Source organism: Naegleria lovaniensis (assembly GCF_003324165.1).
Source record: "Naegleria lovaniensis strain ATCC 30569 chromosome Unknown tig022, whole genome shotgun sequence".
In the NCBI taxonomy this organism is placed as follows: Eukaryota; Heterolobosea; class Eutetramitea; order Acrasida; family Naegleriidae; genus Naegleria; species Naegleria lovaniensis.
In genome coordinates, this window is record NW_025407844.1 from 112,830 (window position 1) to 140,084 (window position 27,255).

A 27,255-nucleotide genomic window follows, 5' to 3' on the forward strand; every position below is an offset into this window, starting at 1 on the left:
CTGTCAAATGTCAAGTGTACAACGCCAACAAAATACATTTGAAAAAAATGTTGGCCTTGTCTTGTGTATTGATTGTGTGCGTGTCTGGCATTCATTTGGCTCGGATCATGATGAGCCGTAATACACAATCACACAACGATGAAACATTAATTTCTAAATTCGGATTCAATTTTTACAAAATATTTTCGGAAGGCCAAATTCATCGCATCATTTCACATACTTTGCTACATTGTGACATTCTACATTTCTTTCTCAATATAGGCGTATAAATATTTTGAACGAATGCAATTTTCATCCATGGATTTAGCAACTCTAACGATTGCCATTTTGATTGTTGACTTTTTTGTGAACTTGATAATTTTTCAATTCATGAAATCCAATGCAAGATTTAGAAATTATTTTTTTCATTTGAATGCCATTGGATTTAGTGGAATTTATTATGGACATTTATTGTATCAATATTTAGTATTTAATGTTTTTGAATTCTTTACGTTGATGGATGTTGCACATTTAATATTGAATATGTTTATTGGTGATTTTCTGGGACATGCAACTGGAGCCCTCTCTGGATGTGTGGTCTATTGGATGGTATATCATTTACAACATCGAGTCAGATTGTATCAATTTAATAGTTTTGGAATTTTATTCATTATATTATTTGGAATTTTCAAACAATTACCAAATATATGTAATTCATTTTGCACCTTACTCTATCGAATTTGGAATGATTTATTCACATCTGTACAGCGTACCACTTCAACTCGTATCAATATTCCATCCAATAATCATTCCTCCACATCTCAGAATTCCTCTTCTTTTCAAAGTCCAATCCATTCCAATACAAATAATAATTATGAAAATAGATCCAATGAAAATACTTCGAGTCAAGATCGTTCAACAAGAGATCACACCAACAGACCATCTTTAAATCGATTAAGGAATGAAAATTCTTCTTTGCTCAATCAAAGGCCTCAATTAAGAATCAGGAATCAAAATGAGAATTCCACAGCGAACAGAAATGAAAGAAATGGCCATTCCATTCAAAATGGTCGCATTCTTCCTACCCTACGGCAAAGAAATGTTCGACCAGGTACGACATCACGAGTGACAAGTGACAGACCCTCCACAATTCCTCAAGCGTCATGTTCATCCACCACGTCCTCTCAGACAATACCTTCCAATGATAATTCTATTGTATTAGAACAACCCTCTTCATCCGCCAATGCAAACAACATTCAGCAAGAATTACGAAATCGATGGAAAAATGTTCGTTATGATAAAGTCGAAAAGTTTCGACAAGGCGTCAAAAGAAAATTCACTTCGACATTGTCTGGGAGCAGAAAGAAAAAAAAATAACAAGTGACATTTTCGAAAAAACTTTTCAAATATTTCCAAGTCAAAATTTCTTGTTCGAATTGTATTTTGGGGAATATATGTATGAGGTATGAAGGACTTGGCTTATTGTTTGGTCACAACGTCTGTTTACCTTTCATTGGGTAAAACTTTACAATTCTCACTCTACAAAAAATTTGATTTCTCAGAGTTCAGTTTTTTAAAAATTATTAAAAACAAAAATATCATTGACATTCCGATCAGCTCTAACACGATCATCATGAGGATCCTCCAAGAAACTCGTTTAAATCAAATTGAAAATTAAAGAAAAATTTGTGATATATCAAAACACAAACATTCATGATCATGTCATCAATACGACAACTAATCCAACCATCATACCAACCTGTGTTTTGCAACGACACTCTCACTCTAATTTTGAATTATTTAGATTCCAAATTCATTCTTTGTGTTGGAATGAAAGTTTCCAAACAATGGTACATGGTGTGTTTGGAAATTCCAATGACAAGTTTGGATTTATCTTTCAAAGATCGAATGATTCATACAGAACATGTAGAAGAACAGACATGTCACATTCAACGACATGATTATTTTCGAAAAATGAATGATGAAAAGGTGTCAAATTTAATTTCACATCCATGTCTTGCTTTGAATATACATTTGACACATTTAGATGTTTCATTTCATGATTTTGGAGATGTTGGAGCATCGATCATTTGTAACAGTAAATGCGTGACGCATTTGAAATTATTGAGATTGGCTTGTAATGGAATTTCGAATTTTGGTTTCATTCAAATCATTCACAGTTTTTATTTGAAAAATTTAATTGTGCTTCAATTGCATCATAATGAAATTAGTGATGAGGGAGCGGTGGAATTGGCGAATAGTGAAATGTTTCGTCGTTTGGAATGTTTAGATTTGAGTTATAACAAGATTGGAGATTTAGGAGCAAAGGCCATTGCAAATGTTAATTCCTTCTTAGAAGTGTCAAATGTCACCAAGCAAGACACCACAAAATTAACGACACTCATCTTTACAGGTAATCCCATCTCACAACAGGGATCTCGCGCATTGCATGAACTCTTGAAAAAGAGGCTCCAAGTACTCTATGTTGAACGACCTTTTGAATTGGCGTTTGATTATTTATCAAATTCGACGGAACAACACATTGATTGGATAACAAGGTTTCCAAGATGGCCTCGTTTTCTGAGAGAAACACAAGATCAACAATATCATGATGACGATGATTTGTATCAATAACGCAGCAGGAGGAGATACATGTGAGCCTTAATAAGTTGCATCAACACCTGTCATTTGTCAAAAAAAAACAACGAACAACACCTCATTAAATATAAAAAGCACAACAAGTCTGTACAATGTCGGAAAGGAAGGAATCAATGGATCAAATACAATTAACAACTTGTTCTACTCGTTCGAATCAGTCTCGAGAACACTTCAACACGAATACCAATAAGAATAGTAATGAAATTGGGACGACTCGAAATAAGAAAGATGAGCCATCTTTGAATCAATTTCTTTTTCCGCACAATAATAGAAAGGATCAACAAGCACTTTCGAGAAGACATTCCGATGTTGTAAAACCAGTTTCATGTAGTGGGCATCAGGATCACAATAGTTGTCAAATGCCAATCAAGAGAAGGCTCAGCAACGTTCTGCAAGCAACCCCAGCTGTAGTGTACACGCCAAATCTCGCTACACATTCTATGCAACCTTGGATGGATGTTATAAATCTCTTCTTGAGCGACCAATTCATCAACACTCCGATTGAAAAAGCATGTCTTCCTTGTACACTCCCTCTTACTGCATTCGGAAATCAAATTCATCAACGTATTTGTCAATTTATGTTGGAGAATGAGAAAACGAAACAGAAAATGCAAACTCAAATGGAAGAGTATCAACGACAACTCTCAATATTAAAGCATGATAATGAAGGATGCATGAAGGAAAATACGTTTATGAAAAAAAGAGTCAAACAATTAGAGGAAGAGGTCAAACTATTACGTTTTGAAATAGAAAAATCAAAATTGGAACATCGACAACAGTTGTCATTTTGTCAACAGAACATCAACCTGAAGGAAGATGACATTCAAACACTTTGCACCTATTCTGAAAAACTTCAAATTGAAAATGAATTACTTTCTAAAGTGCAACAAGTCATGAGTAAGGAATTGGCAAGTCTTGTCTCAGAGTTGAAAGCCCAAAAAGAACAGAATACATGTTTGAGAAATATTTCAGAAATGCTGCATTCTTTGGTTGAGGAGAAGGATCGTGTGTTGAATGAACAAACAGAATGGTTAAATTCAAAATTGTTAGAAATTCAATCGAAATGTAGCAATGCATCGATCTTTCCAACTCGAACCACTTCAACGTCACACTTGCAGGAACTTGATCATGGAACAACCGACCATTCACAATTCCACGCTCTCCAAAATATTCTTTCTCATCTTGTTGAAGAATTCCAAAAAGAATTTACCTCAAAAAGTATTTCTGCAGAGCTAAACAACATACCATCTCGCATTGACACAGAGTCAAGCAAATATGAGCAAAAACTGGAATCCCTCAAAGAAGAGCTTAAAATACTGGATCAGCAAAATGAAAAATCCGAAACATCATTACAGAAATCACACGAAATCCTCCTTCATGATATTGATTCCAAAATGGGTGAAATTTCACGGCTACGAAACGAGTTTAGTGAATTGTAATTTTTCTCCTCTGATACAACAGGCATCTATAAATTTTCAGAGTTATATAAATTACTTGGTATTTTTCAAGAGAGAGAACGTATTTCCTTGCATGGACGTCGCGGATACTTCCTTTTGCTTGCCAGTTGCATTTTTCTTGCTTTCACTTGATTTTTGCAACAGGTCACTACTTTTTGTTTGCTGCTTCTTCTTGGCATACTTTTTCTTTGGGGTGACCAATTGGAACCCGTGGTTGTCTACAGATTCCTCAACTGAACAAGCATACAATTTTTCAAGTTTTTCCTTATTTTTTTGCTCTGCCAATGCTTCTAGTTTTTCAGCACGATTTTTCAAAAGTTGTTGCAATTGTTGATAACGTTCAGAGTTATTCAAGACGTCACTCAATAAAATTATAGGTCTTCTTGACTCTGATTTTTTCCTAGTGATGTGAACTCTTCGATTTGGTTCAGCATCCATTCCTCTTGATTCAATCTTGTAATAATCGGTAATATTATGCTCCAAAGTTCGAAGTGATGTTTTTGCTGGGGGAAAATCGAACACTGCCTCATCTTCGCTCGATAACAATAATTTGTCCAAAATATATTCCCATTGTAAAATAATGGATAGATTCTTCTTTCCAAATTCAATAAGAGCTGTTGAATATATTGGTAATACAAGAGCATCGATAAATTCCACTACATCTTGGACATGATTATTTTCCAAAATAGTAGCAAATGATGTGTCTTTTTTTGTGCCATGAGAATTAGAATCAGTATTTGTGGTTGTCAATGGGGTTGTATCCGCAATAGTACCATTGGTTTCATCCGATGAATTGGTAGAAAATCTTTTCATAAGCATTTCATAATCCAATTCAAACAATTTGTCAAGATCAATTTGAAATTTTTCTTCAGCGTTCTCCTTCATGGATTGTAATTCTTCTTCACTTGCAAATTCCAACAACATTGGCCTTTCATTCATTGCCGGTGCTTGAATGATGTTTTTTGTGGTTTCCTTCAATGGCTGTTCTTTCACTCGCCTTGCCTCCAATACGTAATCATCCTGCTTCTTCTTTTCTTTCTTTTTAGATGATTCAACAATACTGGCTGGCCGTATTCGGGTTGTAAAAGCTCTACTTTGGTCATTAAAGAATTGTTTGGTTTGATTATCAAAAAATTGTTTTTTAAGAGATCTTTTCGGAGGAGGAGAAGAGATTTCGTTGGCATGATGAAGCTCAAAGGTCGTCGCCGATGGTGCCGATGATGCAGAGGAAGGTGAAGATGTATTGGAATCATTCTCGGAAGTCATTGTGATGTTCTCAAAAGTTTTGGATTTGGTAATATTTTTTTGCTGGTTAAAAATAACAATTGAGTTTGAACTTCAATTTCATTCAGAAAATATTGCGATGAATTCAATAGCTTGAAAATATCTGAAATCAGCACAGAATATGTTGAACGTAATTATAATAGTAATATAATAATTACAACTGAAGTTACTTTGATTTGATTAAATTAAAAAAAAAAATATTCATGCTTTTGCCATAAGATTTGATGAATTCATCCCGAACCAACCTGGAGGAGGAACAATATTTGAAAAGATTTGTTGAATTACAAAAAAAGGGAGAAGATGCAGACGAGGAACGGATTGAGTATGTGTTGTTCAAACTTTTGAACATGGACTTGTTTGATTAAAATTCAATTTGAATTTGCTGAAAAATGCACAATTAGGCTTCTCATCAAGACCAAGTTAATATTCGATTATCAACATTTGATTAATTTAATTCAATCACAACAAATTTCAAAATCTTTGTATTATATTATTGGATTTTTAGAAATGAAAAAAGAATTGATGAAATTTACAGATCATGCATGTTTTGTACTGTTGTTGGATGAAAACATGGCTGAATCCTCAGCTGAACCAATTACAGAATCATCAAGCTCGAATTCGCATCATTTCGATCAAGACAAGTACGAACAATGGTTACTCTCAAAATCAGAAATGTTTCAACACTTGTGGCTTTCATTGTGCATTTTGAGAATGTTTCAATTCTTATTTCACGATAACTTGCAAGACAAGGAATTAAATACCACCATAGCAAGCCATGAACCACCAAAACACTTTTCAATTCTCAAATCATGGCTTGGAAACACCCTCAAGCAACGAAACTCTAAATTATTTAACATGCTATTTCTATTGACTTTAGATTTCAAGTAGGTATTTGAATTTTTGAAAAACTTTGTCTTGACACGTGATGATTAATTCGTACACACTATGTGAAATCATAGAAGATATGCGTGTTTGGTTGGTCTCAGCACTTTTCAAAGACTATGCATTGAACACAGTGTGTCACTACGAAACACTCTGATCTGCAAAGATTATGTACCGGAAATTTCTCTACTCGCACTCTTTAAGACCGACCAAGATATTTACCGTGAATTGAATAGTAAAAGTAGGCATCAATCGAGGCAGTAAACGATGGATGAAGATTTCTCGTGGACAACAGGCTTTCGTCATCCAAAATCAAAAAAAATGACTTTACAACCAAATTCTCCTCGCTCACCAGTTTGGTTCGAACCCAATAGGACTACAATCACTGCTACAACAACACAAAGTCGAGTATCTTTATCGGAACGACGACGGCCTGCAACATCATTGAAACATGATTCATCAAGACTGTTTTTACCAGTGTTTTTATTGTTCGGAATTTTATTTATTGCATTAACGTACTGCTGGACCTACCCAATCCATCAGCACGATGCTGGGAATGTCCACAACGAAAAGGTAGCATTATTCAAACAAATCTTTTCCAGTTCATTCATTTTTGTACAAGCTCAAATACCAGTCATGCCACTCATGCCTCAAGAACCGCAACGAAAACGAAGGGTTACCACAGATCTCGACGAAAATGATGACGACGAAGAGGAGCATAAACAAGCTCCAATACCTCTTCCAAAACTGGATCTTGATCTTGGAGAGCAACAAGAAAACAACGACCAACAAAATCCAACGACAATTAATAACTCACCCCAAAACAAACCTACTGAAGGAAAAAAGGCTGATGCCGCTACACCCAAACCACCTCCTGAAGGTCTAGTTGAAAATTTTTTTGACTTTTACCAGAGATACTCGACAGAAAAATGGTTGGAAGTGTTAGTAGTTGTCTGTACCAATGCTTTTGTTTTTCCATTAATTATAGTAGCTCTTAAAATTAATCTTCCATTCATGGCAGTTATTGGATTTGGAACTTTTGTTACTAGCACTTTTTATCATACAGGAGAGACATTATTTGTGGAAATTTTTGGAATGAATTATGGACGATGGCACCGCCTTGATAATATTTTCATCATTCTCAGTCTGCAACAATTATTCTTCTTCTTGTGCACGACTTGTCCTCCCAACCATTTTGCATGGACCGAGTATGGTCATTCAAAGATGAATGCTTTTGAAAAGTTATTCACCTCGTGCTATGACCCCTCAAGCGATGCGAGTCTAGACAATCTCTCTCATGGTGATGGAGGTGAATTTGGTGGCTCACTACCCATGAACGGCGGTAGTAGCAGCAACAGTAGCAGCTTTAATTTGATGCCACCTGTGGAAAGTGATAACGACATGGATGGTGATCCAGAGATGGCCCTGCAACACACATACAAAACGTTACCACCTTATCAATCTCGTAAAGTGAGAGCCGAAACACGACGCATTCTGTTGCAACAAAGCAAATTCTATGAGTGGATGTTGTGGGGCTCTCTATTTTTCACTTTGGTTTGTCAAGAAAAGGCACCATGGGAAGAATATTACACCTTCTTGCCTATTATTGTGCCTTCCGTGATTGTCATTGCAAGATGTCTCTTTCTCTTGGAATCACATTTAAGACCTTCGTACCGATTCGGTTGGATATGTGCAGGTGTGATCTCTTTGCTTTTAGGTCTAGCATGTTTCATTAAGGGCCTTGACAATTTCAATGATTATTTGAGACTGTGGCATGGAATGTGGCACGTTTTTGGAAGTTTGGGATTTTTCTGCTTCTTCATGGGAAAGAAACCATTGGACATGATTGAATTACAGAAAGCGATTCATGAAAAGATGCTTTTGAGGAATGAAAAGAAAGTAAAGTGAGAATTAAATTATTTGAAAAAGCTTCGTCCAACACATTGTGAAAAGCTTGGAATGTGTTAACTGCAGCTCATGAAATAATGGGAATTTGTGGCTCATGAAATGACAAATTGTAGATTTCACAACAATGATATATCGCTCTGTAAGAGAACACGGATGTTTCAAATTAAGGAATTAATGTTTTTAGAAACAAAAAAATGTGTCCTCTACCTGCCGCTTCGCTCACTCATTACCAGCTTACAGAGAATGAAAGTAAAGCACACGCAACAGATGATGTATCCGAACACCACCATTGCCCAACGGAAACAGGCACAGGACATGTTCCCGTAAGCACATTATCAACCAACCCCAGTACCTTAGGTGATGGTAGTAGTGAGAACAATTCCACGTACCTTACGAACTCTCCCAGAGGTAGATTGGACCGATACAAGCTCTACTCATCGCCATCATCTTCATTGCTATTGAAAGACCCACAGCACATTCTTTCAGCCCAATCATCAACTCCAACCAACAATTCATTCCCTCAACATCATCACCTTGATACAATTAAATCAATATCCACACAAGACCATTCATCGAGTCCAGTTGGAAGCAAAACTCCCAAGACACCGCACCTGATTGCTACAACCCAAATTACCAACAACACCCCTCGCTCTTCATCGCTCAAGAAATCATCTTCAAAACTCGCCGTTAAAACCTCTCCCATAACGATCCGAAAGAAGGCAGACAGTGAGCAGGCATTAAAAGAGGATACACCATCCAAGAAGACGAGCAAGAACCGACCTAGCACTACAGGTCATTCAGACTACAAACAGAAAGGATCAAAAGCACTACCTAATCACCTAATATCTGCCTCGTTATCACCAGTAGCCTTAAAGACAGGAAAACGAATGAAGGATCCGACTTCACCTATGCAGATCAAGATGCATGACATCCATGCTACGCCTCCAAAGCATTTGGAAAAGTTTTTAAAATTTTGCCACCCCCTTATGAAGAGATCTTTAGATGCAAATCAAGTGGATGAAATAACGACCACGCAAGGAGAGGAAGAGCATGATTGTGATGAAGACGAATCGATGAGTATGGGAAATACTGAAACACAAGACATGAGCTTGGACAAGAGTGGTGAGGAGAACCAACTGGAATACACCTTGTCAAAGAAAGACTGCAATACCACAACAAACACCTCGTTGAATCACGACAAGGACACGACCTTGACAACTATTACCATTGTTGATAATACTGTATTCCATGATTTTGAATGTATGTGCGAAATATGTAAAAAAGAACGAGAAGCTATTCACAATCACCATCTTTCGCTATCAAACATGAAAATGGTGCATGATTGTCCTAGAAATATTATTAACCGTTCCAGCATTTTGAATGACGAATGGCACGTGAAAAGAATTGAAAATGACCATGGAATTGCTGAACTACAAAAATCTACCTTACTTCCATTCGTAAAACCAAAAAGCCAAATCTATGTTAGGCCCATTACAAACTTTAACGGAACAAAGCATTTTTTGGGTGTTCACTCCAATTCAGATATTGTCAAGTATGTACACAACAAGGACCCCAAGCATTTTAAACCATTTGAAGAGTTTCAACTCATTGCCATCAACAAGGTAGCTAAAGAAAAGAGAGCAGCACAATCCAGGCGTTATTTTAATTTGCTTCACATTCTTCCCATCAAATGTAAACCATTGAAGAAAATCATGGATCTGTACAAGATTGATGATGTGATGTACGCCATCTTTATTCTCATTACTTCGCTGGTGAAAGGCTATAAGGTGAGAAAACAAGTGAGGCAATGGCGTTCTTCTGCAATCACTATCCAACATTGGTGGAGAGCTGTCAACAAGAGCTTGAGAAATTCACAAAAAAGTAATATTATTTCATCCCCAACTAATGAGGAGTTGTCCAGCACCACAATTTTTAAACCAACTAATGAAGAAGAATCCTTGCCAACCACTAACCGCAGTCATGAACAAACCATTCACGATTTGAAATTGAAATTGTGTCAGCTCTTCCATGAAAATGGCGAGATCTATACAAAGAGAGCTCAAGTGTTGCAACTCATTTCTAAGGAAGAGAAAGCGGCGACTAACTTGGACAAATGTATTCACCTTATTGAAAGCGAAATTCAGTCGTACCAAAAGAGTCAAGTTGAAACAGACACTGGCACTCTTCTCCATCAAAAAGCATTCCTGGAAAGAAGTCTGAGAAATCATTTCGAGCGGAGTGTTGCTCCAAGAGAGGAACAATTGGAATTGGAGCAGTATTGTTTCATCTTTGAAGTTCCTATCGACCATCCAAGACGTTTGACCAAGTTGGTGAAAAAGCTATTCAGCAATCCAACACACCTGATTCAACAAGAAGCAAGCGCCGAAATATTTTCCAAATACTTTTCGTACTAAGTGCCAAGATGACTGATCAATAAATAACAGCACAGGCTTGATGATCGATCAATCTTGGAATTCGCAACACTTTTCATTTTCGAAAAAAATACATCATCGCAATACAACTTTCATCACCAACACGAAAATGAGCAGCACCGAAACAGCAACAAATCCTACAACAACACCAAGCAATCCTGAAGCAGGAGCAAAATCTACTACCAACAATGCTGGTGTTAGAAGAAGAGGACGCGGAGGAAGTCGTGGAGGAAGTAGAGGTGGAAGATCATCTTCATCTGGTGGTAAGCCTTCTCCAAAGAACGAACAACAACAACAATCAACTCAACCAGCAGCAACTACTTACTCGGATTCCACCCAACAACAACAACAAACAAAGCCTAGAAAACCAAAGCAAGAAGGCTCTGCTCCTGCTACTAGTAGTAATGGCTCAAGTGCTGAACAACAACCAAAGGAACCATCAGCAACATCTCAAAAGAAACCAAGAAGAAAATTCAGAAAACCAAAACAACAAGATTCATCCACCACTCCACAGGAACAACAACAACAACAACCTAAGGAACCAAAGCAAGCTGCTGAATCATCCACATCTCCCCAAACCACTGATAAGCCAAAACCCAGAATTCCAAAATGTAAGCTTTTTCTTCATTTTGTATTAATCACGATAACTTGAATTAATACTTATATTCACCGATAATATTTCTTACTTTCAATTTCACCCACCACAATACTCTCTTGAAATTTTCTTTATTATTCTGCTGATGATTATTTGCCTGATGCCTCTATGTGAATGATATGAAATTTTCTTCTTTATTCTCCTAATGATCCTCCTATGTCAAATCATCCTCATCTCTAAATCAATATCACGTTAAATATTATGGCCACGATCATATTCTGTCGTCATCAACGAATGGCATCACCAATTATTATTTTCATTGAATTGTGGCTTGAAATATCAATCCGCTCCTTCAAATGTTCCATCTTTGCCATATTTCATCAAAATAGTCATCAAGATAAAGGATGTTGAGCCAGGCGCAGCAGGTTTTTATCCAGGCCAAGGAGGTTTTAACATTGTCTGTAAGGTTGTATCCATTGAGGTTGTTGCTGAGACCAAGGACACTGCAGTCTGTGAAGTTACCGTAGGAGATGAGACTGGCTGTGTCGTCTTGTCTGTTCATAAGGATCAATTGAAAGATGTCAAGGTTGGAAACTCAATCATTTTGCGTAATGCCAAAATTACACTTTTCAAAAAGAGTTTGCGCTTGAAGGTTGACATGTGGGGTAAAATTCAACACTTTGAGGAAGGTAAAAAGCTTGTTAGCGTTCCTTTGAGCAATGAGTTCACCGTAAATACTTCTAAAAATTTGTCAAAGGACGGTACTTATGAACCACTTCAAAACTAATTTTGCATTTGAGAAATATTATATTGCAATGTATAAAAGAACTAACAAATGCATAAATGAGCCTCAAGCTTTCAATATTTTGTGATCATCAGGACATGTCGTGAAATGTTTCTTTTTGGGTCAAGTAGTATGTCATTAAAAACTGTTATCTTTGCTAAGCCTCATCAGTTGACAAATTGGCCTTAATAAACTGTAGCAACTTGTCTTTTGCCGAGTCGTCAGTACATTCTGGTTTCAAAAGCCAGCGCGATTTGGAGGTTTGTAATCCATCCACCAGCAAAATATCATCAATTTGAAATTGACACCGTTGTAAATGTTTTAGCAACAGACTCAATAACTCTCCATAATGTCCTGTTGTAAATGAGAACGCGTGACTGTTACCTTCGTGAATGTCTTTTGCAACAACGTCATGATGCTGTTCGTGTTTGACTCTCTCAATTTCTTGAGCTAGACTTGTCATGGTCACATGTTGCAATCCACAAGCCACAATATCCTCTCGAAAAGTTTTCAAATCACGTTCGTTCAAATCTAAATTAATGGCAATTCCATGCATGGTACACCATCTCGAAAGTTGTAGTCCAATGGAGGCCAATTTTCGTTTCGACTTGATTTGCTCGTGTGGTTGGTCACAACAACTACTGAGCTGTTGTGTGAATTCCTTCATCTTGACATTTTCCTTAAATGAATGAATTTCAGAATAAATTCCCATTTCTGATTCTCCTCCAACATGAAGAGAAATGGGCGAGTGATTGGTCAAGTGCATTCGTGAGCCATCTCCCTTCTCAAGGTCACACTTGTTAGAGAATGATTCCTTTGTGGCAACCATAGAATTTACAAATTCCTGTAATACTGGAACAGTCAATGTTTTCAACATGAATTCATCAGAAAACCACTTGATATTTCTCATCAAGACACGACTCGTTTCCAAATCAAAAATTGGATACAAGACCAATTGACCTGGTCCATGAAACGTAATTCCACCTCCTCGTCCAATTTTGTAAATCTTCAACTCTCGATCATTCTTAATAAAATGTCGTTGTGAGAAGGTTTCATCAAAACGAAGTTTTCCAATCGTGAAACAAGATTCAACATGTTCCGTAGCTATTAAATATTGAGAACGACGGGAGTTGGATTTTTGGCTTTTTATGAAATCAAATAAGTAGGTTTGAAGTGCCAAACTTTGAGAATAGGAGGCGTTGGCGAGGAGTATTAATTGTAGAGAATCGGAAGAAGAAGGTATTCTTGTTTTTTCTTCATGATGAAGAGTCTGTTCTTTACATGTTGCGGCCAATGATGAGATATTGTCCAATCGTTTGCTCCATTCAAAAAAGCCTTCCGATATGGGATGATACAATGTATGGTTTGATGTATTAGTATGATTTAGTTTCGAATTTGAATAATGTCTTGCAATTGGGTGATGATGATGGTGATTTGAAAGAAGAGTCCAACAAGTTGTTGAATGACGAAGAAGGCTTGTAGCATAGCCTAAATCCATAACAACATTATTCAAAAGTAACAACCTTTGCTTCATCCGGTTCGGTTCTTCTTTTCTTAGTATTTTGATTGAGAATAGATCTATCAATGAATCAATTACAAAGCCAATCAACAGCTGGGTGGATAATTTAATTCGTTGGTGAGGACGAGGATGATGGTTCAATTCATTGAAGGCACAAACACCAGACGATAAGGGTAATAATTTATAAACAACGGAAAAAACACAACAAGAACCACCACAAAGACTTCGCAATTTTCCTCTAGTCACGGACCACTTCTACTTTTTGAAATCTCAATTCTCACTCGTAACAACTTTTTGAAAGAACAAGACAATTCACGTCCGAGCACGATGCTTTCATCATCAAGACATCTGCCACGAATGGCCTCAAGATCGTGGTGCTTGAGGAATTCATTGTCATCTTCATCATCCTACATATTTACAAATAATTACCATCATCACTCCTATCATATCCAACGCTCCAAAACTTTATCTTCCTGTGGTGCTGCCATCCTCAATAATCAACAACAATCAATCGAGGACCAAAGTTCCGAACTAACTCAAGAACAACACACAACCATGGACCACCGATCAAAGAGACGAAATATGATTAAAAATCGAAGAAATTATCAACCAACACATTCGGAAAGTGCTTTGCAAGAACGAGATGAACTCATCACTCGTGCCATGCAAATGTTAAATTCTCAATTTACAATGGAAACCTTTGATGAAATGAGAGAATACTTTCCGAGAACGTCCATGAGTGACGAGGCCTTATTGCTTAAACATTATCCAGCAAATACATCTGATGAGAATCGAATTTACTATGACGGAAAAATCAAACAGGCGGAGCTTATTAAAGTGAAACCAAGATGGCTCATGTCTAACATTGTTCCAACCACGGAAGAAGCCAATGCAAATTACAACCGCTTAAAAAAGACTCTGAGTGGACTCAAATTGAATACTGTTTGTGTGGAAGGTGAGTATTGACATATCAAATTAATAAGGAATGTTTCATTACCTGAACCCTAAACCGCGACTATTATTGACCTGGATGTTACATGCGATACGCATCATGATTTCAATGATTCCAGCGAAATGTCCAAACATTGGAGAGTGTTGGGGTGGTGTTGCAAAAAAGCAACTCATGCAAGACGATGTGACAATTTCAAACACAGAAGAGCATTCGGCAGCAGTAAATGTCTTGGAAAAGACCTCCCACAATGCCTCTCACAACCAATTAGCCACAGCCACCATCATGTTAATGGGCGACACGTGCACGAGAGGATGCAGATTTTGTGCAGTGAAGACAAGTAGAGCTCCTCCTGCACTTGATTCAAGCGAGCCAGAAAATACTGCTGAGGCTATTGTGAAATGGGGTTTGGATTATGTTGTATTGACCTCAGTGGATCGAGATGATTTAGCGGATGGAGGTGCCAATCATTTTTATGAAACTGTGAAAAGGATTAAGGAAAAACAACCAAGTATACTAGTCGAATGTTTAACTGGAGATTTTGCTGGTGCTGAAGAATGTGTGAAAAAGATGAGTCTCTCTGGCATGGATGTTTATGCTCACAATGTTGAAACTGTGGAAGCTCTGACACCTGAAGTTCGTGATTATCGAGCTCATTTTCGTCAATCTCTCAGAGTCTTGCAATTAGCAAAAGAAACCAATCCCAACATTATTACCAAGAGCTCCCTCATGGTTGGATTAGGAGAGACAGACGAACAAATATTTGAAACCATGTGGGAATTGAGACAAGTGGGCGTTGATTGTCTCACCATTGGTCAATATTTAAGACCAACCAAGAAACACATGAAAGTGAGCGAATACATTTCTCCCAAACGTTTTGAAGCTCTCAAAGAAATTGGTGAGAAAATATTCAATTTCAAATATGTGGCGAGTGGACCCATGGTTCGTTCTTCATACAGAGCTGGAGAATTTTATTTGAAAACTCTTCTCATGGAACAACGTGGGAAAGTCAGTAGTGAATGAATATATTAGGCCAACAATATTTCTCTTGTTGTGAATAAATGGAATTTGGAAAGTTATAGTATTGTAGTGAAAAAGGTTTCAAGCCTTAATGGCGTCGCATCATTTTGCTGTTGATCGCACAATTCTGATCGAAAAAATTTCAAACGCAAATCAAGCGGACATTTAACCATGTTAAAAAAGTGTCAACTACAACAAGTTTTCAAGCAACAATTAAAAAATAACAAAATAATAATAATAATAATATTATCACAACCAACTGCCCTACCATCACTCACACCAAGACATGACGAATAATACATTTCTAAATATTCCCTCCATTTCATTTTGGAAAGGACACGTCGAAAGTACCATCTCGATTCAACGCTCCGCTCAACAAGTATTCGAACATCTCATTGAAAAGAAGAACTATCCGATCGGAATGGTCCATGGATGGGGAGATGCCCCCTTGTCTTGTGGTGAGTTAACCACTCTGTACCATTCCACTCGCGATTTTTCATCTCAATTTTTGAAAACTATGAAATTTCCAGTAAACATTTTAGGAGATGTCATGAATGCAAAATTATGGCATTGGAACACGGATCATTCCTCTCAAGAATATAGTTTTGGATGGAAGGGAGAAATGAGAGTGTGCTTTGGATGGATTTTGTTATTTAGTGGAGAACATTCTTTTACTGTGAAATCTCTTCATACCAAAGATGAGAATTCTGATGAAAATGTTTGTGAAAATTCAGAGAGACCATGTTGTACGTTGAGACATGAAGAGACATTTGGAGGTCTTTTGGGATGGTTGTTTATGACCTATTTGAAAATGAGTAATTTTGCCAATCATTTTAGTGAGTTCAATAAGATTGTTAAAAATCGATTGGAAGAAAGTCAGCCAACAATGAATTGAATGGTGTGACTTTCAAAAACATAACCATTGTAATTGACATCATCCGATCACATTTACAGAACACGTGTCTCCGCTTCTAGCACAATCTCCATTGTTTCTAAATTTGAAATTTATTAAACCAACAGTTTACAAAAAAAATGTATACAGACGATGATCTTGAAACAAGACTCAAGTCCTTGTTGTTAAATCAGACGACCACTGGAAACGGGAATGATGAAAATAATATAATTTCCGAAGAGAATAATAACGACCAAGAATCGACCATGCAATATCATGTTGCAGAAACTCATCATCCGGAACAATTGAATATTTCGGCAACGACAACAACCACTTCCGACTTGTTTGTATTGATCCATGGCTTGCATGGAAGTGCCGAAGATTTTCATTACATTTCTCAACGATTAAAATCCATGTATGAAAATAAGGATGCAATAATTGTAAGTAGTTGTTGTGATCTCGTGATCGTACTGGACGTTTTGAATTTTTCCGTTTTTCAAATTTTAATATTTGAATTCGGATCGTTGATGGAATGATGGAATTTTTGGAAAATGAAATTCCTACCCAATACAGATTGACTGCTCGTGTAATGAAGGAAAAACTCATGATGGTATTGAAGCACTTGGAAGAAATGTCATGTGCGAGGTTTTGCAAGTATTGTATGAACGTAATGTAAATTTGAGTGTAAATAAGAAAATGAAATTAACGGTTGTTGGTCATTCGTTGGGAGGTCTTATTGCTCGATATTTGGTGAAATTGATGTTAGCATTTAATGAAAATTCAGAAGAGGATTCCTCAATTTTTACAGCAGAAGAAAATGGCGAAAGTGTGAAATTGCATTATCAACATTTTAAAGAACATGTTTTGCCTTTTTTGTTACCGTGTGTAAGTGTTGCGATATTCTCATTGGGATGAATTCAAGTATTGGTATGCATTTTGCATTCAAATTGGATTTACATATGTATGAACTTCTGTACTTTGGTGAAATGATCTGTTTTCAAACAACCTGAATTAGTCATTTGTGACAATTTCTACACCACACCTTGGTGTGAGAAAACCTGGAAATGGCTTCTTTAGAGCTGCTTATCGATTCGCTGCTCATACTTTTATGAGCTTGTTGGGAAAAACCGGAAAGGAATTGAAATTAGAAGATGCCGATGACATTGAAAGCTCTTTACTGTTCAGAATGAGCGTTCCAGGATCCGACTTTGTTAATGCTTTATTGAAATTTCCAAATAGAACTCTCATTGCTGCGTGTCACCTCGATGGAACAGTTCCATATCCTTCAGCTGCCATTCGATCCTTCAACCCATATGCTCTTTCAAGTTATGGCGTTCCATCTTTAAAAATTGGTGGAATATGTCCAACATTGCTTGCCTCAACTTCACACTTGGATTTGTTGAAAGAGTTTTTCACAACCTCGTCTGTTGCAATTGCTTCTACTACTTCCACTACTACGTCAACGGCTTCTACTGAGGACTCATCCTCTCAAACATATATTGAGACATTACAAACATTGTCATGGAGAGGAACAGAACATGACCGATACGACGGAGAAGTGAACGATGAAACGAGAGATTTATATCGTGATAATTTGTATCTTGTGGAATACCCAAAGAAAATGTTACATAATTTACAAGATATTGGATGGAGAAGAATCGATTTGGATTTCACAGTGGCTTCCTCCCTTCAAGGAAGAGAAGTTCATGTCATTGTTGTCAATAAGAAGAGACCAATAAGCTTTGGAGGTTATGCAGAAGAATTGGAAGTTTGGTAAGTTGGTCAAAATAATCATTTGTGAATTTGTGACCAAAAGTCAATGCTTTGTTTTTTTATTTGTGTGATGTGTTGAATTTTCATTTCTCTTATAATTATTAGTGGAAACCGATGTGTAGAAATAGTCTCACTGTAAGTGTTGTATTTGTTTTCTTTTAAATCGATTGATTCATTTACATTTTCTCATTTTAGACTTTGTCAATATGATGCAGAACACTTTAAAGAATAGACTTTTAATCATTTTTCAAATGTCAATAAAAACATTTAAAGCCTTTTCATTTCAAGGAATGCATATTCGAAACACCACAAACAGTCTCTGAGTTTACAATGAAAACCAAGACCACTTCCACCAATCCCGTGTTTTCTCCAAAACCGACAGCCTGTCACGTTTGTCACCTTCCATTTCAAATCAAATTCAATCCGCAAAGTCTTAAAAAAAATACTTCAAACACGTATTCGTTGAAAATCAGCTCAAGCTTGTGAACAATAACTCTACCTCGTACGTATGAACCAGAAACACAACCCTCCTCCCATCACTCTTGTGTGTGATGATTATTCTCAAGAATTCTTGACTCAACCGAATCATTCCACAGAAGCATGGGCAGAAGCAGAAGAAGAAACACCAACAACCATAGAACATGCAAACGATCAAACCGACGCATCTTCTTCGCTGATTGAAACACCAATGGGAGTTGCTTCTACTTCAATTGGTAATTTGGATGATCATGTTCATATTGACGAGTCATCTCATTCATCTGATGATACTCTCCATCATGTTCATGTACCTCATGTTTCAGATGATCAAAAGGAGACAAATGTCAACTTGTTACGAATGAATGAAAATCCAAATAGTTTCAATTCAAAACAACAACCACAACTACAAACACCTCCAGCACCACCGAAACAAAACGAGTCGACCTCTCTTCCACATGATAACCACTCATTAAGCCCAATACGACTTGTTCCAATCGATCGTCATGTTCCTGCGAATGAACATGTCGATGATGATTGTTGTTATAATTATGGACAAGTCACAATATCGAGTCAAGAGAATGATCATTTCAACCACATTAAGGATGAACATGAAAATTCTTTCTTGAACTCAAATGAAGAAAAATTTGAAACATTTACAGAGATGAATTCTGAAGATGATTTTGGACAGATCATTGACGAATGCATTTCATTGACAACAACACCTCAATTTGTTGATCATACGTGTGCTTTTCCAGCCAATGTCAATACCATGTCCATGACATTGAATTCTCAAAATAATGTTAATACTCAAAATAATTCTAACCTTAATTCTCAACTATTTCTATTAATCTCACAATTCTTACAACAAATTCAAACAAGTCATCAACAACAACCAACGATGACCAGTGACATTTCCAGTCGTGACCATTTGAAAAGAAAGTATATTTCACAGGAACATGTTGAAATATCTTCTTCACTCGAAAAGTCGCCTCAATACAAGAAATCAAAAAAGAAAAAACATTCTTCTCTGACGATCGATAATCTCAACGATTTGAATTCTTTTCCCTCTCAAGACGAAGAACCAAATGTTGCTGATTCATTGATGAATGAGAACCAATCAGTTTTGAAACCATATAACAGCCATTGGAATGATGGTTTGTTGAACTTTGAAAACTCTAACCAATATCAATCATCTAATAATTACACTATCAATTATAATAGTAACAATAATAATTACAATACTGGTAGTGATATTATTAACAGTACTACAAACAATTACAATATGATTCGTGACCTTTCTGAAGCATCCATGGAGCTACAGCAAGACAACGAACAAGCTGAACCTCAAAGGGAATTCGAAGATTCGATTTCTCTTAAGAATTCCAAAAATAATTTCCATAACGGGAATGATCCAGATGATCATGACACTCATCCAAAATTGCCATGAGTCCATGTCCATCCATTTCGTTCCTCATGTGAGGTGGAAGACCAGAAATTATTATTTGAATGATTTGTGTTTGTGTGAAGCTCAATAACAATTCACACACAAACACAATTCATTCAAGTAATAACAGAACTGCTAATTCCACTTTACAATTTAAAAAACAACAAACGCAATGTAAAAAACTTCAAACACCAAATTAGATAACAAAAGAAATTTGTAATAGAGCAACGTCACGAACTTGTTTTTTGCCCAGAATGACAACTGACTTCTCGATATCGATCGTTCTTGAACAAAACTCAATGTATCGGCAAAACAACTCATGGTTTAGATTCAAAATTCTAAACAAACACAATGATGTGTAACAAACAAAGTCCTCCAAATTCCAATCAACGAACCAAAAGACCAACACAAGTCACTTGTCATTTATTAAAAAAAAAATGCCACTTCCGCCCATCAAACCACTCGTATCCACCCAAACCAATAATAACAATAATAACAATACTTCACCAACAACAAGTTCCAACCCATCTTCTTCTCCAACTCCTTCTCATCTCAACACTCCTGTCACATCATCCACAACTACTACTTTAAACAATAACACAACAACAAACATCATGAACACTCCCTCGAGAAGTCCAATCTCCATTCCACCCGTTCCTCCTCCTCGATCCAAACCACAATCCACTCCTTCGAATATTCTCAATAATGGATATCGAAGATTTATCATGATGGAAGAAGATGATGATCAAACTTCATCATCAAGTACAAATACAACAACAAGTTCTTCCAGTAGTAGTGGAGGAGGAGGTCTTCTCTTGTCAATGAATATTCAAACGCAAACTCTTGGATCATCATCCAATTTGAATCATCAAGAAATGTCAGGACATTTGAGTGCCAATTTGGAAACGATGCAAGATTTAACTGAAGATGACGAAGAAGAGATGATTAGTGTACTCGATGATGATGAGTGTACTCTTGATTCACAAGGTAGTTTGGATATGCAAGAATTTACTTATTTGGAAACTGGTAAATTCGGATCAGTCTCTGAGAGAAAGAGATCAAATTGTGATTTGGATAGTGTTGGTGAGAATGTGTCGTCTTCCACTCCAGGAAGTGAATCATCGACTCCAAGAACTTGTCTTCCAAAATTAAATTTACAAACAACCAAGTCAAAAGAACAATGTGTGGAATGGTTAGCAAAATCTCTTCCACAATTATTGAACAGATATCGATTTATTAATTATGTGAAAAGAGACCCATCTCTCAAGAAGGCAAGAAAGAGACAAGAGTTGATCAAAGAGACGGTTGACACTGAGAGAACCTATGTACAGAATATGAAATCATTTCTTAACTTGTATTATCAACCACTTGTAGAAAACAGAGATCATGGAAAAGATGTTTTAAAGACACAATCTGACATTCAAGTATTGTTTAGTAATATTAATCAAATTCACACCATCAATCAAACGTTATTGACAGATTTGGAAAATGCCAATCCAGAAGTTAAAATGAAAGAAGTGCTTGATCCAACACAACCACTTGCATCACCATCCTCAGCTCCAGAGGCTGAATCGAATATTACTGTCACATCTCCAACACAACCACCAGCGAACAGTGTGGAAACTCCTCCTCCATCCATCACGTCACCTCGTGGATTTGTGATTAAGAGAAAGGACGATCCATTTGCTGTGAAAAACACAAATACTTTGAAATCCTATCGAATTTATGAGAATATTGGAAAACCATTCGAACATTTGGTTCCATTTTTGAAGACTTATACGACTTATATTAATAACCATGATCGAGCAACAGAGTTATTTGAGAATTTAAAGAAGAAGAAGAAGTTTAAAGAGTTTTTGTCAGAGGTATGTTATGGATTTCAAAAAACAATTCGCACGATTAGACAAACTTTTTCTGTCACATGATCCATTAATAATATATGTCACATGATCCATTAATATTGAACATTCAGTGTTATCAAATGCAAAAAGGCATCAAGTCAGACTTTTGCAGTTTTCTAATTTTGCCCATTCAAAGAATTCCTCGTTACAAAATGTTACTCAGTGAAATACTTTGTAACACTCCAGAGGATCACGTAGAGTATTTATCACTTCAGAATGCTGTGAAAGAAATTGAAAAGATTGCCTCTTACATCAATGAACAAAAGAGAAACTTTGATAATGTGAGATACATGTACGAAGTTTATGGAATGATTGATTCCATTTATCCTGGATTTGTTCAACCCAATAGAAAGTTCCTTAGAAAAGGTTCTCTTAACGTTCGTTATAGGTATGTAACTTACAATCCGTTGTTGTGTGAAATTTTCACACTCTTCATCAAATGAACATCGTGTAACCACTCACGATGAACAACAACAACAACAACATGGTTACACTCCACCACACACACCTGTTGTTGAAAACAATTTTTTAACCAACAACAACAACAATAGACAAGTGAAATGGCAACAACGAAATTCAGTTTCTCTCTCTCCAGGCACAGTAGGTCCTTTCGAGAGTGGCAACAAGACCACCACAAGTACCACTCCTCCTCAAAGAGCTCTTCCAAGTGTTCCTCCTTCTCGTTCTCTTCCAAAAGTTCCACCTTCGAAAAGTCTTGACAACGCTTCTCAAAATTCACCATATTCCATGCTTGCACAAGTGACAGGAGGTCAAAAAATTGCTCCTAAAAATCTCTACACAGAAGGTCGATTTACCATTTACTTGTTTACAGACATGTTAGTTCTCATTGAAGAAAAGAATGAAGATGACAGTTCAAACAACTCGGGATTGAATCAATTGTTGAGAAAGGCAACATTTAGAGGAAGATCCAATGCATCTCCAAATAATTCCAATAACAGTTCGACAAACTCGAATAGTACTGGATCCAATAGCAGTGGTGATTCGAACAAGTCCAAATATCATCAATTGAATCTTGTGCTTGGAAAGAATCTTCATTTTATATTTTTCTATTTTGTTGATTTGGATGCATTTCATGGAAGTATTGGTGTGAGTGGTGGATTGAAACAAAATTCTTCATCTTCGACTCCTGTTCCACCTCCAAAGAGAGTGCTTTACGATTTGGACGAGTGTGACATTCCTATTCGAGGAATTTGTAAAGGAACTCAATTTGAATACATTCTTTCCACAAGTACGAGTGGAGAACAGAAGGAATGGAAAGAAATTCTCACGAATTGTCTCACTGAGGTGTGTAATGTGAAAAATTATGTGAAGAGAGGACTCGTGTTGGAACAGCCAGCTGATTTATACAAACTCGGTAAAGAGAGAGCTGTCATGCAAAGTCAAGCAAGTGACAATCTCAAATTCCATCAACAAATGGAACAGGAACAAATGCTTTTACAAGTAAGAACAGCTCAAATGGCAAACGAAATTCAAGAGAAGAAGGAACTTTTAGCAAAATTGCAACAAGAAATTGCAGATTTACAAGAAGAAAAACAAGAGAAAGAAAAGCGTTTGGAGTTCATTAAGGAAGACAAGGTCCAAGTGCGTGATCGATTGAATGCACTTTGGCAAGAATTGGAACAAAAAGACAAGTCAGCACTCAAATTATTACATGACGAGAAGGAAGCGTTTAAACATATTTTCGGTGTGGAGTATGGACAGAAATTGACTCTAACCAATGCTGCTTCAACCACCTCCAAAGATAACAATGAATTATTGCAACAGCTCTTAAAGTCGAAGGAAAAGATGGACAAGGAACAAAAGGGTGACAAGAATGACAAAAACAAGTCTAACAACACTGCTGCTAATAGTGCTTTAGAAAAGAAGTCGTCATTCTTGAAGAGTCTCATTGGTGACAAGACTCAAGCACGTAAGGTGACCATTAAGCACACCCAGTTTATTGATAATCAAATTAAGGCAGCTCAGCAACAAGCTCAACAACAAAATCAGCAATAAATTATTAAATTTTCACACAAGACAAACTGGTTGGTCCGAAACATTGAACCTGCCCCAGCGCTTTACTTTGTCAGTTCAACAATGTTTAAAAATTTGGAGTGTACATTCCCCATATTACAGGAATCAAAGTTCCAGAAATTAATAAGAAAATGATATTCAAAGGAAGCCCTACTTTGGTAAAATCGAAAAATTTGTAAGATCCAGGTCCTTGCACCACCAAATTAGTCGTCGATCCAATAGGAGATGTGAAATCCGAGGAAGCTGCAACTGTCACCACAATTCCAAACATTCGTTCATTCAAACCATTCGCTTGTGCAATTGCAAGTGCAAGTGGTAAATTAATACTCACTGCTGCTGTGTTAGTAATGACTGCACTGCACACTTGAGTCACTAAGAAGATGATGGCTGGAAGAATTTCTTTTGGAATATTCAAATAAACCACAAGTTCTGCAAGGGCTTCTGCAAATCCGCTGTTTTTGATGGCGAGACCAACGCCAAAACTCGAACCAATGAGAAGTAAAAGTTGCCAGTCCACTACTGAAACGGCTTTGGTAGGATTAATTAATCGAAAAACTACCATTAATACAACACTCAGCATGACACACTATGATATCGAAACAAGTGTGAAAAAATGATAACAGTCGGAAGTTGATAAATTTCAAGTGTGAAAAAAGATATATCATTACAAAAATTAAAATGATGTTTTGTCACTCTTTGTCGTACTCACCTTAATCATTGGAACTCCTGCAGTCGCTGCTGTAATCATTCCAATAAATATTGGAATAACCATATATTCCCACCACCATAAATTGAATTCCTTTCCTCTAAATTTAATCACATATTTTCTGACATCTTCTTTAGGATCTACATTGGATCGAGAAATGACAAAAAAGTCTCTTGTTTCATTCCACTTTTCATAAAAATCATCTCGAGAAATGACTAACACCGAGTCACCTGCGGAAACGGATTTCATTTGAACATCTTCGGTTTCAGCAGATGTTGTTGCTGATGTGGAAACTTCTAATAAAGATTGTCTGTGTTTCACAGCTAAAACCATGCATTGATAATGCTTTTCAAATGATAAATAATCAGAACCAATGAGCGGATTACTATTGGAAACGACCAGTTCTAGGAAGATGAAATCAGCTGAGAGTTGTTTTGGCTTTTTGGAATGGAGTTTGGTTGGAGATTCTGTGTCGTTAGTATTGGGCTGATTGTTGACAATTTCGTCCTCTGTGGTACTGGCTGCTGACATTTTAATGTCATCTGTTTGTGACAACATGATGGGAGAGTCAAATCCTGACTGTCCCAAGAGTGGACTATTGTTTTGAGACTCGTCGAGAGAGCTATAATTCTTTTGAATGTTATCTTTGAAGGACATGAGCATGGTTTTAGCTTCTTCCTCTTCTTCAACATTCTTCTTCTTTTGAATTTTCTTCAAAATGGATTTAAAGAGAGAATTTGAATCGTTTGAAGAGACCTCTCCAGCAGGTGGTTCTACAAACATGGTCGAATTTTGTAATCTTTTTTGAATTCCAGTAATGGAATGCAAGTTCATAATATCTTCTGGTAAACCATTGAAAAATACAAGATCGTTCTTTTGAATTTTAAATTCGGGTGGAACTGGGGAAATACTTTCGACACTAGTGACAGTGGTATTTTGTGAAACTTCCAAATCTTGTGTGGTTTCAATTTTTCTTTTCACTTTCACAATATCCAATGATTTAAGCCCAATATTTGTCAAGATGGATTTCTTGGATTTATCCACAAGTGGTGATTTTTCATGAATTTGAATTTGTGTGACAAATTTCTCTCCTGCTTCTTTTGAATAGGCATCCATCATTCCTTGCGCCTTATAATTTGGTAAAATCCAAACTCCAACGAGACACAAATAGGTAATCATGGTGACCAGTAAAATTCCTCCAATATAAATTAATTCAAAGAAAGAAAAAGATTGATATCCATAGCTCTCTAATAAACCAGAGGCAACTAAATTGGTGGAAGTACCAATAATGGTACACAAACCTCCAGCAACTGTTGCATACGAAAGTGGAATGAGAATCTTACTGGGGGAAATGTCATGTTCACGAGCCCATTCTACAATGAGTGGTGTGAAAGCCACCACTATGGGTGTATTGTTTAAAAACATGGAGAGGAGTGCAATTGGGAAAATAATTCTGAAAAGAGTAAGTGGAAGGAATCTAGGTTTTCCGAACATGATTTTAGAGAGTTTCAATAGGATGGGATTGTGGCTGAGTGGATGAACAATGGCAAAGAGTAAACCAATGGTGATCATGCCCTCTGTGATGTTGTCGAACATGTGAATTTGTGTATTGTCCAAGGTTATTAAATCAGTTAAATTATAAAGTATACAGTAATAGTATCAAAATACAATAATTGTTAAACGTACCATTGCTGAAACCTTCAAGAGCTTCATTCACAGAAATAACATCCAACAATGTGAAAAGGACAAGTGTTGCAAAAACCACAAAGTAAGGCCGAAAGAAATCCAGAATTAGGAAAACCAACATGATTAATGTGAGTAATAACACGACCCACATTTTCCAATTTCTCAAATTATAGGACAGAACAGGTGAGACAGCATTGCAAATATTTTTCACAATTCCTGCACATTTCACAATGACTGCAGTAACGGCTTTAGGTTGTTCTTCTGAATTTTCTGGAGAAGAATAAATAATTTTCAAATCATATAAATTATACTTGTCGCTAAAGAAATCTTGAAGTTGCAAGAGCTTTTTCGTCTCGTTTCGAATGCCTTCCAAAGATGATCTGTGTTATTTTGCATGAAATAAAAAGTTCAACAACATCATTTCAACCAATGATTTGACATATTACATCATGATTTGTGATGATATAAATATTTTCATATGTAGTGTCGAGCATTTCAATAGTTCAATTACGGTTTTACAATTAATTTTAAATTCATCAGCATGAAAAGATACTCAAAAACTCCACCTACCCCAATTCAATCACATATTTTGTTTCATTATTTCTAAAATATTTCCCAATATTCGTTTCATTGACATAATCGGAATGAGCCAACACCAACACAAAATTCTCACCTCTCATCGTTGTTAAATTTTGTTTCAAAATCACTTCCCACTGTAGCGTTCCTCCTTCTAGTTCATGCAAATATCTCAACAAGGCAATTCCATCATGAGAAATTATCGTTTGATTGTTCTCGGTCGACATCTCAAGAGGTGAATTCATTTCTGGAAACATTTGAAAGGATGATGAAGGGAGTTGTTGTTTAGTGATTTGAAG

The 27,255-nt window shown here is 36.6% G+C and overlaps 15 protein-coding genes across 15 annotated transcripts; 12 read left to right on the forward strand and 3 right to left on the reverse strand.

Annotated features, from left to right (window-relative positions):
* Nucleotides 1–282: 282 nt before the first annotated feature.
* C9374_004778 (uncharacterized protein) lies at nt 283–1,356 on the forward strand (the record flags this gene model as incomplete). Its single annotated transcript, XM_044694454.1, has 1 exon — nt 283–1,356. One exon carries the CDS (start codon nt 283–285, stop codon nt 1,354–1,356), a length of 1,074 nt encoding a protein of 357 aa, XP_044548490.1.
* A 342-nt stretch (nt 1,357–1,698) lies between these two features.
* C9374_004779 (uncharacterized protein) lies at nt 1,699–2,613 on the forward strand (the record flags this gene model as incomplete). The annotated part of the gene is made up of 1 exon (XM_044694455.1): nt 1,699–2,613. The coding sequence occupies one exon, from the start codon at nt 1,699–1,701 to the stop codon at nt 2,611–2,613; it is 915 nt and encodes a 304-aa protein (XP_044548491.1).
* Nucleotides 2,614–2,729: 116 nt separating this feature from the next.
* Nucleotides 2,730–4,076, forward strand: C9374_004780 (uncharacterized protein; the record flags this gene model as incomplete). The annotated part of the gene is made up of 1 exon (XM_044694457.1): nt 2,730–4,076. The coding sequence occupies one exon, from the start codon at nt 2,730–2,732 to the stop codon at nt 4,074–4,076; it is 1,347 nt and encodes a 448-aa protein (XP_044548492.1).
* Nucleotides 4,077–4,127: 51 nt separating this feature from the next.
* Nucleotides 4,128–5,360, reverse strand: C9374_004781 (uncharacterized protein; the record flags this gene model as incomplete). The annotated part of the gene is made up of 1 exon (XM_044694458.1): nt 4,128–5,360. The coding sequence occupies one exon, from the start codon at nt 5,358–5,360 to the stop codon at nt 4,128–4,130; it is 1,233 nt and encodes a 410-aa protein (XP_044548493.1).
* A 242-nt stretch (nt 5,361–5,602) lies between these two features.
* Nucleotides 5,603–6,524, forward strand: C9374_004782 (uncharacterized protein; the record flags this gene model as incomplete). The annotated part of the gene is made up of 3 exons (XM_044694459.1): nt 5,603–5,700; nt 5,780–6,262; nt 6,338–6,524. The coding sequence occupies 3 exons, from the start codon at nt 5,603–5,605 to the stop codon at nt 6,522–6,524; spliced, it is 768 nt and encodes a 255-aa protein (XP_044548494.1).
* A 57-nt stretch (nt 6,525–6,581) lies between these two features.
* Nucleotides 6,582–8,168, forward strand: C9374_004783 (uncharacterized protein; the record flags this gene model as incomplete). Its single annotated transcript, XM_044694460.1, has 1 exon — nt 6,582–8,168. The coding sequence occupies one exon, from the start codon at nt 6,582–6,584 to the stop codon at nt 8,166–8,168; it is 1,587 nt and encodes a 528-aa protein (XP_044548495.1).
* Nucleotides 8,169–8,362: 194 nt separating this feature from the next.
* On the forward strand, nt 8,363–10,582 carry C9374_004784 (uncharacterized protein; the record flags this gene model as incomplete). The annotated part of the gene is made up of 1 exon (XM_044694461.1): nt 8,363–10,582. One exon carries the CDS (start codon nt 8,363–8,365, stop codon nt 10,580–10,582), a length of 2,220 nt encoding a protein of 739 aa, XP_044548496.1.
* A 127-nt stretch (nt 10,583–10,709) lies between these two features.
* Nucleotides 10,710–11,982, forward strand: C9374_004785 (uncharacterized protein; the record flags this gene model as incomplete). The annotated part of the gene is made up of 2 exons (XM_044694462.1): nt 10,710–11,211; nt 11,585–11,982. 2 exons carry the CDS (start codon nt 10,710–10,712, stop codon nt 11,980–11,982), a joined length of 900 nt encoding a protein of 299 aa, XP_044548497.1.
* Nucleotides 11,983–12,136: 154 nt separating this feature from the next.
* C9374_004786 (uncharacterized protein) lies at nt 12,137–13,513 on the reverse strand (the record flags this gene model as incomplete). Its single annotated transcript, XM_044694463.1, has 1 exon — nt 12,137–13,513. One exon carries the CDS (start codon nt 13,511–13,513, stop codon nt 12,137–12,139), a length of 1,377 nt encoding a protein of 458 aa, XP_044548498.1.
* Nucleotides 13,514–14,053: 540 nt separating this feature from the next.
* C9374_004787 (uncharacterized protein) lies at nt 14,054–15,470 on the forward strand (the record flags this gene model as incomplete). The annotated part of the gene is made up of 2 exons (XM_044694464.1): nt 14,054–14,453; nt 14,569–15,470. The coding sequence occupies 2 exons, from the start codon at nt 14,054–14,056 to the stop codon at nt 15,468–15,470; spliced, it is 1,302 nt and encodes a 433-aa protein (XP_044548499.1).
* A 283-nt stretch (nt 15,471–15,753) lies between these two features.
* C9374_004788 (uncharacterized protein) lies at nt 15,754–16,362 on the forward strand (the record flags this gene model as incomplete). Its single annotated transcript, XM_044694465.1, has 1 exon — nt 15,754–16,362. The coding sequence occupies one exon, from the start codon at nt 15,754–15,756 to the stop codon at nt 16,360–16,362; it is 609 nt and encodes a 202-aa protein (XP_044548500.1).
* A 137-nt stretch (nt 16,363–16,499) lies between these two features.
* C9374_004789 (uncharacterized protein) lies at nt 16,500–18,364 on the forward strand (the record flags this gene model as incomplete). The annotated part of the gene is made up of 5 exons (XM_044694466.1): nt 16,500–16,799; nt 16,933–17,244; nt 17,375–18,132; nt 18,238–18,267; nt 18,328–18,364. 5 exons carry the CDS (start codon nt 16,500–16,502, stop codon nt 18,362–18,364), a joined length of 1,437 nt encoding a protein of 478 aa, XP_044548501.1.
* A 276-nt stretch (nt 18,365–18,640) lies between these two features.
* C9374_004790 (uncharacterized protein) lies at nt 18,641–20,056 on the forward strand (the record flags this gene model as incomplete). Its single annotated transcript, XM_044694468.1, has 1 exon — nt 18,641–20,056. The coding sequence occupies one exon, from the start codon at nt 18,641–18,643 to the stop codon at nt 20,054–20,056; it is 1,416 nt and encodes a 471-aa protein (XP_044548502.1).
* A 434-nt stretch (nt 20,057–20,490) lies between these two features.
* Nucleotides 20,491–23,970, forward strand: C9374_004791 (uncharacterized protein; the record flags this gene model as incomplete). The annotated part of the gene is made up of 3 exons (XM_044694469.1): nt 20,491–21,918; nt 22,026–22,342; nt 22,506–23,970. 3 exons carry the CDS (start codon nt 20,491–20,493, stop codon nt 23,968–23,970), a joined length of 3,210 nt encoding a protein of 1,069 aa, XP_044548503.1.
* An 85-nt stretch (nt 23,971–24,055) lies between these two features.
* C9374_004792 (uncharacterized protein) lies at nt 24,056–27,213 on the reverse strand (the record flags this gene model as incomplete). Its single annotated transcript, XM_044694470.1, has 4 exons — nt 24,056–24,574; nt 24,698–26,271; nt 26,381–26,760; nt 26,951–27,213. 4 exons carry the CDS (start codon nt 27,211–27,213, stop codon nt 24,056–24,058), a joined length of 2,736 nt encoding a protein of 911 aa, XP_044548504.1.
* Nucleotides 27,214–27,255: the final 42 nt, after the last annotated feature.